The 17,197-nt window shown below is 44.6% G+C and overlaps 1 protein-coding gene across 5 annotated transcripts in view; it reads right to left on the reverse strand.

Annotated features, from left to right (window-relative positions):
* The window catches only part of SFMBT2 (Scm like with four mbt domains 2), a 182,173-nt gene that overhangs the window by 14,639 nt on the left and 150,337 nt on the right, over positions 1–17,197 (reverse strand). For all 5 annotated transcript variants that reach the window (XM_027976510.2, XM_015099536.4, XM_027976509.2 and 2 more), the window contains 4 exons: positions 16,595–16,637; positions 14,755–14,825; positions 11,953–12,092; positions 5,709–5,818 (listed from right to left, as the gene is read on the reverse strand). In XM_027976510.2, the coding sequence (XP_027832311.1) occupies positions 5,709–5,818; positions 11,953–12,092; positions 14,755–14,825; positions 16,595–16,637 (364 nt within the window). The remainder of the gene's footprint in view (positions 1–5,708; positions 5,819–11,952; positions 12,093–14,754; positions 14,826–16,594; positions 16,638–17,197) is intronic.

Below are 17,197 nucleotides of genomic sequence, written 5' to 3' on the forward strand. Positions count from 1 at the left end.
AGTGTGTGGCCTTCCAATAACTTCCCACCAACTAAAGAGTTACATCCATGTTTGAGTGCAAAATAATGCTCGAAGTTCTCCAAGCCAGGCTTCAACGGTACATGAACCAAGAACTTCCAGATGCTCAAGCTGGTTTTAGAAGAGGCAGAGGAACCAGAGATCAAATTGCCAACATCCTCTGGGTCATCAAAAAAGCAAGAGAATTCAAAAAAAAACATCGATTTCTGCTTTATCGACTAAACCAAAGCCTTTGACTGTGTGGATCACAACAAACTGTGAAAAATTCTTCAAGAAATGGGAATACCAGACCACCTGAGCTGCCTCCTGAGAAATCTGTATGCAGGTGAAGTAGCAAGTTAGAACTGGACATGGAACAACTGGTTCCAAATTGGAAAAAGAGTACATCCAGACTGTATATTGTCACCCTGCTTATTTAACTTATATGCAGATGTCGAGCTGAATGAAGCACAAGCTGGAATTAAGATTGCCGGGAGAAATATCAATAACCTCAGATATGCAGATGATACCACTCTTATGGCAGAAAGTGAAGAATAACTAAAGATCCTCTTAATGAAAGTGAAAGAGGAAGAGTGAAAAAGCAGGCTTAAAACTCAACATTCAAAAAATAAAGATCATGGCATCCAGTCCCATCATTTCATGGCAAATAGATGGGGAAACAGCGGAAACAGTGACAGACTTTATTTTGGGGGCTCCAAAATCACTGCAAATGGTGACTGCAGCCATGAAATTAAAAGATGCTTGCTCCTTGGAAGAAAAGCTATGACCAACCTAGACAGCATATTAAAAAGCAGACATATTACTTTGCCGACAGAGATCTGTCTAGTCAAAACTATGGCTTTTCCAGTAGTCACATATGGGTGCGAGAGTTGGACTATAAAGAAAGCTGAGCACTGAAGAATTGGTGCTTTTGAACTGTGGAGTTGGAGAAGACTCTTGAGAGTCCCTTGGACTGCAAAGAGATCCAACCAGTCCATCCCAAAGGAAATCAGTCCTGATGGTGAAGCTGAAGCTCCAATACTTTGGCCACCTGATGTGAAGAACTGACTCATTTGAAAAGACCCTGATTCTGGGAAAAATTCAAGGTGGGAGGAGAAGGGGATGACAGAGGATGAGATGGTCAGATGGCATCACCAACTCAACGGACATGAGTTTGAGTATGCTCTGGGAGTTGGTGATGGACAGGCAAGCCTGGCGTGCTGCAGTCTGTGGGGTCGCAAAGGGTCAGACATGACTGAGCGACTGAACTGAACTGTGAGTGCATGCGACGAGTCGGAGAAAGACACACGAGATAAAGGAACAAGAGTTTTGGGCAAAACAGTCTCTTCTCTTTCCGTTAAGAGCTGAGAAAATCCAAATGGGCCTTGAGTCAAAAAGAAATACAGAAGGGAAACACCAGAGCGACTTCAAGCAGAATGACTTCAGTGTGGTCTAAGTTCTAGCATTCATCTACAAAATGACCCATATTGGGACCTTTAAAAAAAAAAGTTTGCGATGCAAGATTTACTTGTGACAGAAATATGACAACAGAGAATAAGGTTCCAGTCTGTCAACCTGAATTTACCTTCTGAAATATTTAAGGAAGAATTAAAAGGGAAAAAAAGATGATGACTGAAGAAAATAAGGATGCTTGGCAAGCGATGAGAAAAACCACTCTTCTCACTAGAAGTAAACAGTAAGGGATGACCCCACCTTCTTTCAAAACAAAGCTTGTACTTCCTAGGTCATGTCTTCTTACTTGAGAACTCAGGTCTAGAAAGTGCAACGCTGGCTTTCAGTCTTAAGATACTCAGCTCCTCAAAAATTTCTCTCTTCTTTCTTGATTCCTGTATTTCAAGTTATGGGAACTCTGAGTGATAAACGGGGTGTGTATTTATTTTACAAAAGACAATTCTGATTCAGAACACCCTCAACTGGTCTATGTGACCCAGAAATGCTGTGCCCAATCGTGATGAATTTATTACACATCAAAAATTCTGTCTTTTCTTTAGAAACTGGCTCACCTGCTTGCTTATCATAATGTTTACAGCATACATTTTCAGGAGAGCAGATTTCTCAAGTCTGAGCGAAGTAAAAACGAACATGAACAGACAAAATCTTTTTCAGTGAAAAATCTCTCAGGGAATCCTTTTTCAAATAATTCTCCTTGATAGCCAAGTATTACATCTTACCATTCACAAAGTATGGGCATGAATAAATGCCAATAAATGAAAACACATGCAGAATTAGTCATTGCTTGTGGAAAAATGAACCAAAACATCATTGCCATAGAGCTGAACATGACTCACCTAAGGGTAAAGATTTGCCTTTTATCCGATTTTATCCCCTTGTTTCTGCCTAAGTGATTAAGAAATATAATTCACTCAAAAATCAGGATATTTCCTCTTAAAGTATTCTGCATAATTGTAACAAAAGACTGGGACAATCTATTAAAACTCCACCCAGCTTTTATAAAGACTGTCACAAAAGTCATTCACATAAGAGCTAACTGTCTTTTTTCCCCCTCAGGAAGATCCTATATACATTTTGGAAAACATATGTAAATGTCTCTAAATGCAGAGGATAGGAATTCTTTTAACTCCTCCTAAGGTATAGCCAAGCATAGCCTAAATTCTTTCTCCTAATATTCAAAATAATGTAGGTTGATTTAGTAATGTCATACATCAGAAACAAGCAACTTTCTCATCTAGAACTGCTGAAGTGAGCTAACTAGTATGCCTGTTTCCCTTTTCCACAGAGCTATTCCTGGTTTTGCCTTTCAATCCATGTTGTAGACTCATCGTATCATAGACTCATACAGTCTTCAAATAGTTCAATAATCTGTTCTGGTATAAAAGAAATGCAGGCATGCTAAGTCACTTCAGTTGTGTCGGACCTTTTGTGACCCCATGGACTGCAGCCCACCAGTTGTTGGATAAATAGGCAAAAATTGCTGGGGGAAAACAACAGATGACAGTGCTTATTTTTCTTCTATTTATGGGTCAAATCTTGTCACTACTGTCCATGCGGTTCTCAGCAGTCACGTACAGATGTGAGAGCTGGACCATAAAGAAGGCTGAGTGCTAAAGAACTGATGCTTTTGGACTGCGGTGCTGGAGAAGACCCTTGAGAGCCCCTTGGACTGCAAGGAGATCCAATCAGTCCATCCTAAAGGAAATCAACCCTGAATATTCACTGGAAGGACTGATGCTGAAGCTGAAGCTCCAATACTTTGGCCACTTGATGTTGACGACTCACTGGAAAAGACCATAATGCTAGGAAAGACTCACACTAAAAGGAGAAGGCGGTGGAAGAGGTTACAGATTCCATCACCGTTTCAACAAACATGAATCTGAGCAAACTCCAGGAGATAGTGAAGGACAGGGGAGCCCAGCGTGCTGCAGTCCACGGGGTCACATAGAGTTGGACATGACTTAGGGACTGACAACCACCACCTTGTCAATGCCACCCCCACCTTCTTAATAGGTCTTTCCAGAAGAGGAAAAAACCAATCAGAACCCCCAGATGTTAAGTGCCAGCATTTGCAAAATCCTATGGATGAAGAGCTCATATTATTTCTTCTTGAGAACACTCTCTGTGATGTTATAATTTGAGGACCACAGCCAAGACAAGTAAATGCATTAAAGCAGCTCTCCCCCTCGCTGAGTTAATTTATTCATGACAGAAAGCATTTCAGCCTTTCAGCAAAATGGGAACAAGTCATCTTTCCTCCCATTCGCACCGACAAAAACATCAATGCTATCCAGATCTAAAAAAGTTGTCATTTCACATCAGAAGGAAAGGGGTGAAGCAACACAGTATTATAAGGGGTGTTCCTGCTGACTATAAATCTGTCATCATTAGCAGCTGCTTTGAGATGCTACTCTGATTCAGACGCTTGAAACCCACTTCAGACACACATTTTCTCATTACAAGTTGCTATGTAAGATTCTGCTAAGGCACACGCTGTCGTGTTTGATATAATCGGTAATACGCTGCCTTTACAAGGCAGCAAGGCTGGGTCACACTGTGTCTGTTTTGATTGTGTCAGGCTGGTTTCATAAAAGCTCTGATCGACTTTGGGAACATGAAAATGAGGGCAAACAGCGCAAAATAAACTCTCCCTGTCATTTTGGGAATTTGGAGCGAGTTTCTGGCTTGCTTATGGAGCCAGGGAGATCTTAACGGAATTTAAGATTCCTGTACTTTTACTATTTCAATATCCTTATGTATGTTTTAGAGGTATTGAATTTTACAGAAAAAATTTAAGACTAGAAATAAGGGTTTTCTGTGTAAATACTTGCCCAGGTTACCTGCCACCTCTACCAGTAGGAACTGACCTTGGAAGAAAACATTTTACTGTGGCTGCTGCTGCTGCTAAGTCGCTTCAGTCGTGTCCGACTCTGTGCGACCCCATAGACGGCAGCCCACCAGGCTCCCCCGTCCCTGGGATTCTCCAGGCAAGAACACTGGAGTGGGTTGCCATTTCCTTCTCCAATGCTAAGGACCACCAACTTAAATATAGTAGAAAAATAAAGATTATCAGATTTGAAAAAAACACGTTTTGTTTTGGGGGAGGAGCTATAGGTGAAGCTCATTTAAACATTCCTTGGAAAAGAAGGTAAGGGTGAAATATGGTGTCACCCTTTATCAACATGATGCTTCCAACAGCTCAACACTGTCCTTATTTACATGTATTATATATTCACTTTAACTTCTGTGATTTTGCAGAGTATCATTGGACCTTAGATGACTTTTATTGTATCTAAAATTATAGAGATGCTCAAAAAAGACACAAGGAAAGTTTGAGTGGATAACTAACAATGAATGCAATATAACTGCAAATTTCACCACACCTACACTCAGTCCTCATGTACGTTAACTCCAGAAGAAAACACTGTTGGCCACAGAAATTCTCCAGAATTCTTCAATTTTCACTACTTTCTCTAAAAGAGGACTTAGGTATGCTCTAGCCATTGAAAAGTAGTCCACTGTTTAAAACAGCATCATTTTCCAAATGTTACAGCAAAATGCAGTCTTAGGATACCGTGATATAGGAAGGGGACTGGTGAAAATGTGTTCCATTGGAAAAGAATTAAGTGAATATTAAAAGCCCTCTGAAACCATCAAAGCAATTATTAAACATCAAGCTATTTTTGAGAAATGGGTCTTTTTCTATCCATCTCCTCAGGAACTGAGTTCTCACATAGGAAGCCAGTGAGTGTGCTCAGTCTGAGTTCCAGAAACTTAAAGCAAAGCAAATTAGCTCCTTTCCAATTAGCCTGTTTCCAAATAAAGTTAGTAACCAACTATATGTCCACCCACTGTGTTTTAACCAAAATCAAACAGAGGTACTGGTTCTCCTTGTTTTTTAAAATTCTCAACTCTAAAGATAAGAACATCTGTGCCTGCCATGGATTTGACAGTATCAGATATTAAGGTCTGTTAATGAAAAATGTATAATAATGTTAGGAGAACTCCTCTCTTAATATGCTTCCCTTTGGATTGAACAATTCATCAACACATTTTTATTCTGAATATTTAACACAATAAACTGTGTGTAGCCAGCACATCTGTGCGGGGCACCCAGAACTGCACAGTCCTTCTGTTGATTCCACTTCTCTGGGCCATGCCAAAAACAGGAAGGACCAGTTTCAAAGGCAGATAAAGAAAGCTGAGAACCCACGTCTTCCAGAATTGAAGACACTTACTTGGCCTTCAGCGTCTCCTCCTGAAAGTTCCAGTGTGGGTCTTCCACCAGCTGTAATTCCCGTAACACCCTCCCAGGCTTGTAAGCTGCGTTGATGAGCATGCTAAGAATCTGTTGGGAAAAACAAGGAATGGCCATGAATTTCAACTGCATCCATTTCTGCTGAAACGAGAAAGCACCCTGCTGACACTTCCGGGGTGTGTGCCCTGCACCTCTATTCAGTGATAGGCCGGATGGAGTCGGAGACGATATTTTGCAGACTGGTACCAACGATGTCTCCCATCAATGGGATAGGAAGGCAGTGAAATCCAAGGCCTCTGCCTGGGAGAGTGTGTGTCACTGGGGGGCAAGAGGGGTGGGGTGGTCAGCTCTCGCTAACCTTCCAGATTGCAGAAAAACTATACTGTTTTCTCCAAAGGTTCACTGATCATCCTTCAACTAGATTCCCCTTCAGTACGAGTGGTTACTAAGAATTCCATCTTAATTCTTTAAAATATATTTCAAAAGGAATCACTAAAACGGAGATGATAGATTTGTGCCCACACTTTTGGAGCCTGATGGGCTGCCGTCTATGGGGTTGCATTCAGTTGGACACGACTGAAGTGACTCAGCAGCACCAGCAGCAAATATCTGTACAGAGGGTTAACAAATTATTTGAAACTCACCTAATGCTGACCCCACTTATGCATATTTAACGTTAGGACAATTCTCAGAGATGAGAGTGTTTTGAAAGGAAGTCTGAGAATCTAATGTCATCTGACAGCTTTCTCAAACTACCCCTTCGCTCCCAAGTCCCAAGTGCAAGAAAATAAGCATATGGCCAGAACCACTGCAATATGCCCAAGGACCAGCTGCTGCTAAGTCGCTTCAGTCGTGTCCGACTCTGTGTGACCCCATAGACGGCAGCTCACCAGGCTCCGCCGTCCCTGGGATTCTCCAGGCAAGAACACTGGAGTGGGCTGCCATTTTCTTCTCCAGGCATGCATGTGAGCTATCACTATTGGGATACAGAGCGCAAAAAGAAAGTGAAGGGGCAACACAGCACATAAAGGAACCCTGAGATCTCGGGGGCTTGTTCCATGAAACGCCCACTCACTGAAGACCTGCGCTGTGCCGGGTCCCAGAGCGCAGAGACAGGACACGGAGCCCCTGCTCCCGAAGTCCCTCCCCATCCAGGGAATGAGCCAGGCTCTGCGTTCATGCGCTGTGTTTCGAGTAAAAACGCACTACAAGAGTGAGAAAAATCTCTCCCTGAGGTGGGAGGACACTGGCCGTACTGCTGAAGCACCTACCACTCTGCGGAGGAGATCGGCACACTACCTATGGGAAGGGAACAGAAGACGCGTGTGTGCGTGTGTGCGTGCTCCGTCGCTTCAATCGTGTCTGACTCTTTTTGACCCTATGGACTGTAGCCGACCAGTCTCCTCCATTCATGGGATTCTCCAGGCAGGAATACTGGAGTGGGTCGCCATGCCTCTCTCCAGGGGGTCTTCCCAACCCAGGAATTGAACCCGAGTCTCCTGCAGTTCCTGCAATGCAGGTGGATTCTTTACCACCGAGTCGCCTGGGAAGCCCCCAGCTGAAAGGTATGCTGCAGAAATGTTCACGTCTCAGTTTTCATGTACCTGGAGTGTTCCAGGATGTAACTGGCATGGTCTGCACCCTGCTTTAATTCTGAAAAACAAAGCTTTCTCATCACTGAGGATTTGATCTTAAAATATTCTTTACTCTCAGCAGTTAGCCTGGCGAGTGTCTTTTTCTCATCTGGGCAGCATTTTGCTGTGTTCCAAGGTGCCTGTAAAGCCTCACCAAGAGAACACAGCTCTGCCAAGCACTCAACGGCCAGAACACAGCAATACGAGCAGTTCTGGTGTGTTTATGCTTTCTCTATTAGAATAATCATCTGGTTTTATTATTTATTGTCAGTACAATTTACAGAAACTGAGTTTAAAAATAAATCCAATTGGCACTGGCTGAAATCACACACCAAGTGTTTATCAACAGACAATAAAATTTCACCCCAGTCTTGTCACTGTGCTTCACTGAGAAAAACCCCAGAGCTACATCTTATTTGTACATCGAAATGCATTTTGTGACTGTGAAAAGCAAATGCCTTCCAGACTTCAATTCAGAGTGGAAACCGCCAGCAATTAAATCGTAAACAGCATGAGATATTGAATAAATTTTCCTATGGCTTCTCCCCGTGTCACATCATATGTCTCTAAAATTCAACAAGCTCTCTACAAAACCTTGGAATTGTGAGCGGAATAATTTGTGTGTACCTGACACAGTGGTGCATTAGAGTTCTCTCCATGAAAATAGCGAAGTTGACAGCTGTTACAACGACCCAAGTTAGCCTGAATTACTGAACCTTGCAAAGCATCAGAATTCATGCCACTGTGCTCTTGACCACAAAAGGGAGCACACAACTTGTCCCTAGATAACCAACAGGGTGTTCACTATGAAGCCGATGAACACTATTCCCAATAAACTGGCGTGAGACTGGTCTGAGTAACTCAAGGAGGAAACTGGCGCTACAGCAACGTCTCACTGGATTTCTTAGGGTTCATGAGGTGTGTATTTATCATCACAGAGAAGCAATAGCCTTTATACAGCTGGATGGAAGCTTTCCCTCCCTCTCAGGCATATGGGGACACAGCAAGAAGGTGGCTGCGTGCAAACCAGGAAGTGAGTCCTCACCCACCTGCCGGGCTGGCCCCCGATGGAGGACCTGGAGCCTCAGACCTGTGAGCATCCATGTCTGCGTTCTGAGCTGCCTGGTCCAGCCCAAGGTGCCCTGTGACAGCGGCCCGAGCCCACTGGACACCATCCCCTCCCACCTCCTCCTCCCCTTCCTCTCCCCTGGACTGTCACCCTCTGTGTGTGCACTGGGCTTCAGCCTCCCGTCTTAAAGGAGGACAACTACTCTCTCCATCTCTCATCTTCAGCGCCTCGCCTCACTCCTGTCTCCACCGAAGGTAAAACCCTCAAGAACCGCCTACACCCACGGACTCCTCTCTCTCTCCTTCAGCTCCTCAGGGGCACAGTGCAACGGGGCTTCCCGGAAACAGGTCTTACCAAGATCGCCTGAGATGCCAGCTTTGCCAAGAAGGAGTCCTTCTTGGCCTTGTCCTATTTCACCCCGTCAGCAGCTGGGGGCACTGCCTCCTCTGCAGACACTTCCTACCCTTACCCTCAGGACCCGAGGCTCTCCTGATCCTTCTGTGCACTCCCCACCCCCCATATGACAGTGACCTCAGGGTGCAACTGCTGGACTGTCCTCCTCCACCTATATTCACCCCACAGTGCACCTGGCTGCAAACACTGTCCACACACTAGCAAACCCATGGTCACCAAATGTGTGCTGGACTTTCACACCCATCTCCAACTGGCTGTACAACAGGCAAACCTTCACTTGCCTGAATCATTTACCCGGTCCCACAGCTCCCTCCCCTTGCTGTTAAGGCCTTACTCTCACAGTCCATATCTATGTCACTAGGAAACCCTCCGTGTATCCAAAACATGTTGATTTATTCGTTTACCATCACTCTCTCTAGAACCTAATCCTCGAGAAATCAGGATTTTCAATGAAATCAGGGGCTTCATTTTGTTCGTTGCTTGATTCATCGTAGCTAGAACCATGCCTGTGCTCGATAAATAATTTGGGGGATTTCTTCAATGAATTTCAAGATGGGCACTGAAATCAAATTATTCTGCACACCTAAAAATTAATGATTGATTCATGCCAAAAACTTGTTTGGTACCATAAAATCTATGTCAGTAGAGGGAAGCTCAGGAGGTAGCACTTGCCACTGATTTTCTTTCCTACAAAATCCTACCCTATGGTACAATGAGAAAATTCAACAAAGGTATCTTATCTCCTTTATAAAAAACCTTAACAAGAAAAAATTACATTTTTCCCGACCTTCCTGGACACTGTCTACTTAATTCCTGCGTCACACGTTACATATGTGCTATAGTTTCCATCACCCACATGCTTGGTACACAGTTCTCAGTGGTCAATGTTCAGTATAAAATCCAGAAAATATCGTCCAGAGGCATGTCTGCATCTCTGACTTTGTTGACTGACTTAACCAGGTGCCACGTAGGCAGGACTTCTCCTCCTTCCAGTATAACCTGAAATGCCTAAGTCCTTGCTCTGAGGCCGTGGGCAAGGGGGAATCAACTCACCCGGGGGGCACAGCTCCTGCTCACCTTGACCCCCACCCCTAGCTTCCAGCACAGCACCCACCAGCACATGCTTATGACTCCTGAATTGCTTTGGACCTGTCTAAATGGACAGATGGATCGAGGTACGATGTTTCATTCTCTCCTCGGTTCCCACAGCTAGGAGACTATCTGACATGACAGTAGCTGCTAAGTGTGCAGCTGATCGAAAAATCCTCGGAAGGTATAGATGGGCAAAAAGAAATATGCATGGACCATTCAGTCCCTACACCGACTTCTGCACTTGCTGAGGCTAGAGCGCTACTAAGCCCACAGACACAGACTGAGGGAGATCAGTCTTTGGTCCACCGCCCTCTCAGCACTCAAGACCACACCCCCTCAACAAATGCCAGCGTGGTGACCACGTGCACAGACCTCATCTACCTCTAGAAGAAGCAGGGGGAAAACAGCCATCAGCCTACATTTTCCAAAGTCTGAGAAACCTGTAACTATGAACACCCCTGATGGCCCGATAAAGCAAACATGCTGTCTTTGCTCCAGTGATCTCATTCTCCGTACGTGAAACGCAACCTGAAGCCAAACACAGGTCCAGGGCAGGACTATTAGCATAAAGCCTGGCTTGGCAGACTCACCCTTTTCTTGCACTCACAGAACTAAAGCGCTTGCTTCTTTTTTCTCGCTCTTTCCTGCCTCATGCATTCTCTGAACATCAGCAAAAAACTAGTTTTGTCATCAAAAAACTGCTCTGGCCTGGCTTTTAAACTTAGCTGCTGGCACCTCTCAGAGCATCGATCAGGGCTAACTACTGTTGACCAAGTATGTAGCAAAGCAAACTAGTCAAGCCTCAGAGAGAGACTGGCTCTAAGGTCACCATGTTTGTTAACAGGGGCCCCAGGTGGCCACGGACCTCACAATCACGGGGGTGTGACACGGCCTCACAGGGACTTTAAACAAGTGCCAGGTTGGTGCCAGTCCCCCGTGCCATTCTGATCGCTGGCAACAAAGTCAGGCACAAATACAGGCAGGGGACAAGGCTGTGGCAAGGATGACCGCTTGGCCTGAAACTGCTGGGGGACTTGGGAGCCCATTCCTGGTCTAGGGGCCTTATTTTACACTGTGACAGGAATTCCCATGTGTAAGTTGGGCTTGGTTTCTTCCCTGACCAAGTCTAACATCTGCAGGGTCTACAGTCTGTGTCAGCTTAACCCAGCTGGAGCTCACCTCCTACCCGGATCTCCCTAAGGCCCTTGAGAGGGGCTGCCCTCCCCCCGCCACCATCTCCCTTTCACTATCAATTTCTCTTCAGTGGGGTCCACTCGCCACTTAGGCTGGGCCAGGCCTCCAGTAATTTGGGGATGTAAAACATGAAGGCGATGGGTCTAAAGAAAAGCAGGCCTAAATAAGAACACAGGCCAAGCGCCAGGGACAGGGTCCAGGCCCCAGGACTTCTGGACTCAGATTTCTGCACTTTCCAGACCCGGCCCTGTGGTCCGCACGTTCAAGGCGCTTCAAATGTTCCTTCCCATGATTCCGCTGATGCTCCAGGCTGCTCAGACGGCTTTTCCGATCCCTAGAGTGGGCGGCCCCCTTCCCTGAGCCCAGGCCCCGTTCTTGATACAAAGCCCAACTCACGGAAGTCTGTTCAGTGGCTAATGGATGGATAAACAGACCCCTCATGCCCAAGGAATTACAACACACTCATCATGGTGCAGGTGATGTTCTGGACATGCTTTTTTGTCACAAAAACAGGAATGGGACTATACGAAGGTTCAAGACAGGTCACCTTTTTAAACAAAAAAGTGATGACTCACCAAAGATTTTACTCAAATGTAGTGAGCGTTTCCGCTGACTTGGGGAGGGAGAAGCATCCCCTTCAATAGAAGGGAGTCTTCCCAGGCTGGAACACTGTTCCCGTCTGTGTATGACTGCCTTCAGTGTGCAGGATGGAGGGGAAGGGGGTGCTTGGCACATGAATGGACCCCAACTCCTGTGACTCCCTCAGGGACCATGCCCAACCCCGCACCGCCCCACCGTCTGCGGCTGTGGACGAGCTTTACCTCCTTAAGGACCAGCACGCATTTGCCTGGCCCCACCGACTGCGGCAGCTCGGCGATCCTGCCCTTGTTGAGGTAGGGGCCCGAGAAACACCGGTGGTTGATGAAAAGCTGAGGACAGCAGTACTTCCCGTTCACCATTCCTGCATGGAAGAGAAACATGGTCGAGGCTCCAGGACCTACAGCTTAGCCCGCCACACCAACCAAATTACCCAGAGGGGCCTTGAGACCCCCATCAGAATGCTTTACATCCACCATGCTCTGTGAGTTCCCAGTGTACAGCACAATGACTCAGCTATCCACATACATATAGCTGATGTTGTTGTTCGGTCACTAAGTCGTGTCCAGCTCTTTGCAGCCCCGTGGACTACAGCCTGCCAGACTCCTCTGTCCATGAGATTTTCCAAGCAAGAATACTGGAGTGTGTTGCCATTTTCTTCTACAAGGGATTTTCCCGACCTAGGGATCAAAGCCATGTTCCTGCATTGGCAGGATTCTTTACCACTAAGCCACCAGGGAAATCATATATATATATATATGTTCTTTTTCAGAGTCTTTTCCTTAAAAGTTATTACAAAAACTGAATATAGCTCCTCGTGCTCCACAGTGTCTGTCAGTTACGTACTTTACATATGATAGTGTGTATATGTTCACCATTGCCCCACGCCCAGGCCAACACCAGATACGGCAGGGCTTCCTCATTTTGCCAGTCCCAGGGACGTGAGCTGTGCCTCCCAGGGACCTGAATATGCATTTCCCTCATTGCTCTTTCAGCTTAGGAGGTGAACAGGCAAGGTGTTGATTTAGTTGTGTCTCAAGGTGCCACAGGGAATAGCAGAACTAAATGGTAAGGTGTCAGTGGAACCCATCGGCCATCTACACACACGGGATGTGGTCACAGGACCAGCTGAGATCCACCCTCTCCCACAGCTGTTCTGAGCCAAGCTGCACTAACAGTGGTCTTTCTGGGCAAAAACTTGTTATTGAGGGAGTAAGACTGACATATATATACAAAGAAGGCTGAGCGCCAAAGAACTGATCCTTTCGAAATGTGGTGCTGGAAAAGACTCTTGAGAGTTCCATGGACAGCAAGGAGATTAAACAAATCAGTCCTCAGAAAATCAACCCTGAATATTCTTTGGAAGGACTGATGCTGAAGCTCCAATACTTTGGCCACCTGATGCAGAGAGTTGAACCACTGGAAAAGACTCTGATGCTTGGAAAGATTGATGGCAAAAGGAGAAGGGGGTGGCAGAGGACGAGATGGTTAGATAGCATCATTGACTCAGTGGACATGAATTTGTGCAAACTCTGGGAGATAGTGAAGGACAGGCGAGCCTGATGTGCTGCAGTCCATGGGGTTGCAAAAAGCTGGATGTGACTTAGCGATTGAAAAACAACAAATTAACATACACACACATATATACATGGAGAACCATGCGTAAAACAGAGAGCTAGTGGAAGGCTGCTATACAGCTCAGGGAGCTCTGCTCAGCGCTCTGTGATGACCTAGAGGTGGGACTGGGGGGAGGCAGGAGATGAATGTATCCATATAGCGGATTCATTTCATTGTACAGCAGAAACTAGTAACACTGGAAAGCAATTATACCCTAATTAAAAAATAAGTTTTAAAAACCTTGTTATTCATTTGGGATGGTGATTTGATAGTCCAGGAAGCTTTGTTCTCATAGGACTTTAACTGAGAACCAATAGGTGAGGGGGGAGATACGTTATTTTTCCATGTATAAGACAGACGGAGTCAAATCACAATTACCGACTCTGAAAGATGACATGGTTCTTTTAAAATCATTCTGAAGTTTGAATTTTATAAAAAAGGCAAAAAAAAAAAAGAAGAAGTCCACAGCTACATTTACATGGAAATTCGAGGGTAGGGTTACTCTGCCCAGCTCTTTAGAAAAAACAATCTTAGTAAGTCTACTCATAAAACTGCTCTCTTTACTGCAAAGAAAGCTTTGACTAATAGGATTCTTCCATGGTACACATGTTTTAATCTTGGGTTCAGAGCAGACTTCCTTTTGGCTGGAAAATAGAATACTTAATCAAATATATTACTTAATGTACAAACATGTCTATAATCAGATTTGTAATCCAAAGGTAATTCACATTTATGTTTTTGAAAGTTACTGTAAGACACAGGACTTTGTACATTAAAAAGACATATTATTCCCAACCAGCCACTCAAACAAGGTTTTAGGGAACAATTCAAAAGCCTACGGGGACTTAAAGATTAACCACTAGTGTAAAAATGCAAGGATCACTGGCATAAATGACATAAAATGTCCAAAAAGAAATGCCTAATAATATTTCCAACTCTTTTCCAACATGATTATTCCTGATACACAGTTCTAACTGGACACGTAATTTCCAAGTGATGCGTGGACCCAGCTTCTCATGCCAAGCGAAGTGTCTCTAGCTACTGACCAAGAAACAAAAAGGGAAAGACACCGAGAATATAGCTTAGAAAAAAATTTTAAAGGAGTAGGTATCTGTAAAAAAAGATAGTTGGCTCAAAGTTGAGTATTTTCATACTGACCTAAAAATATATCAAAGTTGAGTATTGTCATATTGACCTAAAAATATACCCATGTCTCCACTCACAGCAACACACTGAGAAGGGCCAGGGCATCCTGCTGGTGCTGCTAAGCCGCATCAGTCGTATCCGACTCTGTGCGACCCCATAGACAGCAGCCCACCAGGCTCCGCTGTCCCTGGGATTCTCCAGGTAAGAACACTGGAGTGGGTTGCCATTTCCTTCTCCCAGGGCATTCTAAGCAGCTGATTTACCTGTGGCGTCCAGGTGAGGGAACAGACAAAGGTCGTGAGGTATTTTCTCAACAGGCACTGTGGATGGTGATCTGTGGATAAAGGAGAAACACCCGTGGGTCCCAAGCTATAGAAGAAACCAGTACCTTCCAAAGTCTTTTCATAACTTACAGGAATCTAAGCTATGAATATGTAAGACACAATGCGTGCATGGATAAGAACAGGTAAGATCATCGGGGGGGCAATTCTTAACAATAATTCCAAGAAGCCTGTAGGTCACCCGCCCCTCGAGGGGGTTATCACTGATCTCTGAGGCTCCTCTAGGTCACTTCCTGGGCATGTCGCTTGTTAAAGAATGTCCTCAATCATACTTAGGACATGCAGAAACGTCAGTTTGCACTGACTTTCATTAAAGTCAGACTTTCCCTCATTAATGACTTTCTTCTGCTGACTTTTGATTTCTGGGGTCCGTGCGTGTATGGGATGAGGCCACACTGAAAAGTAGATTCTCAAAGAAAAATCTCAAAATTGATGATTCTTAAAATGTGAAGTAGGCTTATTAGTCTAGGACAGAAGTCTGTGCTGCTGTTCAGCAAAAAGTTGCTGAACAAATATAAAAACTATCACTCAAGGGGAAAAAGGCAAATTGGGTTTCCAGGAGATGTACAGGTTGATTTCATAGAAACTGCACAGATGAACAGTTACGTAAACTCCAAGTAAATAGTAATAAGGGCTCTTAGTGGGATCATCTATGGCGCTGGATCTCAAAGCGGGCGTCCCAAGCTGTCAGATCAGCACTACCTGGGAGCCTGTTACACGTGGAGAAGCTCAGGCCCCATCACAGACATCCTGAATCAGAAATTCTGCAGATGGGGCCTGGAGACCTGTGTTTTTTAATGAGCTGTCTAGTGATAGATGCAAGTAAAGGTGAAAACTGCTGATCCACAGGCTGCAAATTTAGGAGTCATGAATTCAAACTGAGATTCAATGAGGGGTACTGTTATTTTAGCTTTTACCTCTCTATTTCAGTGTTATCCACATAAAACTGGAGTCAGACGATTAGCCTGATACACTGTTAGAAACATACTCAGAATACCCGTGAAACTGTTATTCACATCAAATAACAATGAAACTATTATTTGATTTTAAGTTTAAACTTCAGCACATGAAAAAAGAAGCTGCTTTCAACTCCCTTTCCATCAGTGTATTAAGAAAACAGATTCACTCAGTAAGGGATGTTTATCACGGTGTATTCCAGACATTTATAAACGTGGTACTAACAGTGACAATTTTCCAAAAATATATAGCCAGTAGGTCCACACACTACAGAACATCCCCTTCCTCATAAACTTACAATTGAAACGTGGAGTGACCTACATTTATTTGGCAATGGAGGGCCCACACATCTTCATGTAGACTCTAATTTAATCTTTCTAAAACTCCCCAAGAAACAGGTATTTTACAAAGGAGGGCATTGAGGTACGGAGTAATAAAACAACCTGCTCCAGCTCACCGGGCTGGAAGGGGGCAGAGCTGAGGCCTGGACAGGCAGCTCTGTGGGGCCCTGGGGCATTAAAGACCCGGAGAACTGTCGCAGAGCACCCTGACCAGAACGCAGGACCGTGGGCATCCTTCAGGTCAGCTACGCTGGGACGAAAGTGAGAGGGTACAGTCTGGAAAAGAAATTCCTTAAGAAGCAGGCCCCGTGTGTCCTGCACAAAACAGACGCTCAGTACATGTTTTCCTGTCGCCTTGACACCCGTGCTAGGCCGGGACCAGCTCTCTAACAAAAGCAGCCCTATTTCCATCCTCTAAAGATACTTCATAGATTATCATGGAGCTTTCGTGAAAAAACACTTACTGGTTTTCTGGCTGCACAACTGCGATCTTCCTCTTCTTTTGTGCTGTAAAACAGGCAGAAGGGGGGGAAAAAGAAAACCGGCTTTAACAGCGAGTTGGGAATAAGCATTTTTTTTAATGGCTCCATAGGTATAGAACTGTGTCTGTTTTTAAAGCAACAATTTGAAAACTGAAAAGTTACTTCATTCCGGCCACAATTTTATCTTCATCTCTTCCAGCACAAAACAGACTGTGACTTTTCAGAAATGAAATCAGAAGAGAATTTAGTACATTTTACCTTATCACTACATGGGCTACTTTATTCTAAAATGTGCTTCTAATAAAAAGAAGACACGTATCAGACCTCCCAGGAACACAGCTGGTGAAATGGACTGGTACAAGCACTGACTATCCAGATGACTTTTCCCCACAGAAAGCGTGATAAGGCAAATAATTTTACCATTGCAGCATGCTCCCAAATTAGGATTAGAGGCACGTTCATAAACTACAACATTTTATCATTAAAAAGCAGATTGGTACCTAGCAAACACATACGCCTGTCAAACAGTAACAGAAACCAGCCAACAATAACCTGAGGTTAAGAATATCTCCAGGTTACATTTAG

The sequence above is a fragment of the Ovis aries genome, chromosome 13 (genome assembly GCF_016772045.2).
Source record: "Ovis aries strain OAR_USU_Benz2616 breed Rambouillet chromosome 13, ARS-UI_Ramb_v3.0, whole genome shotgun sequence".
Lineage (NCBI taxonomy): Eukaryota > Metazoa > Chordata > Mammalia > Artiodactyla > Bovidae > Ovis > Ovis aries.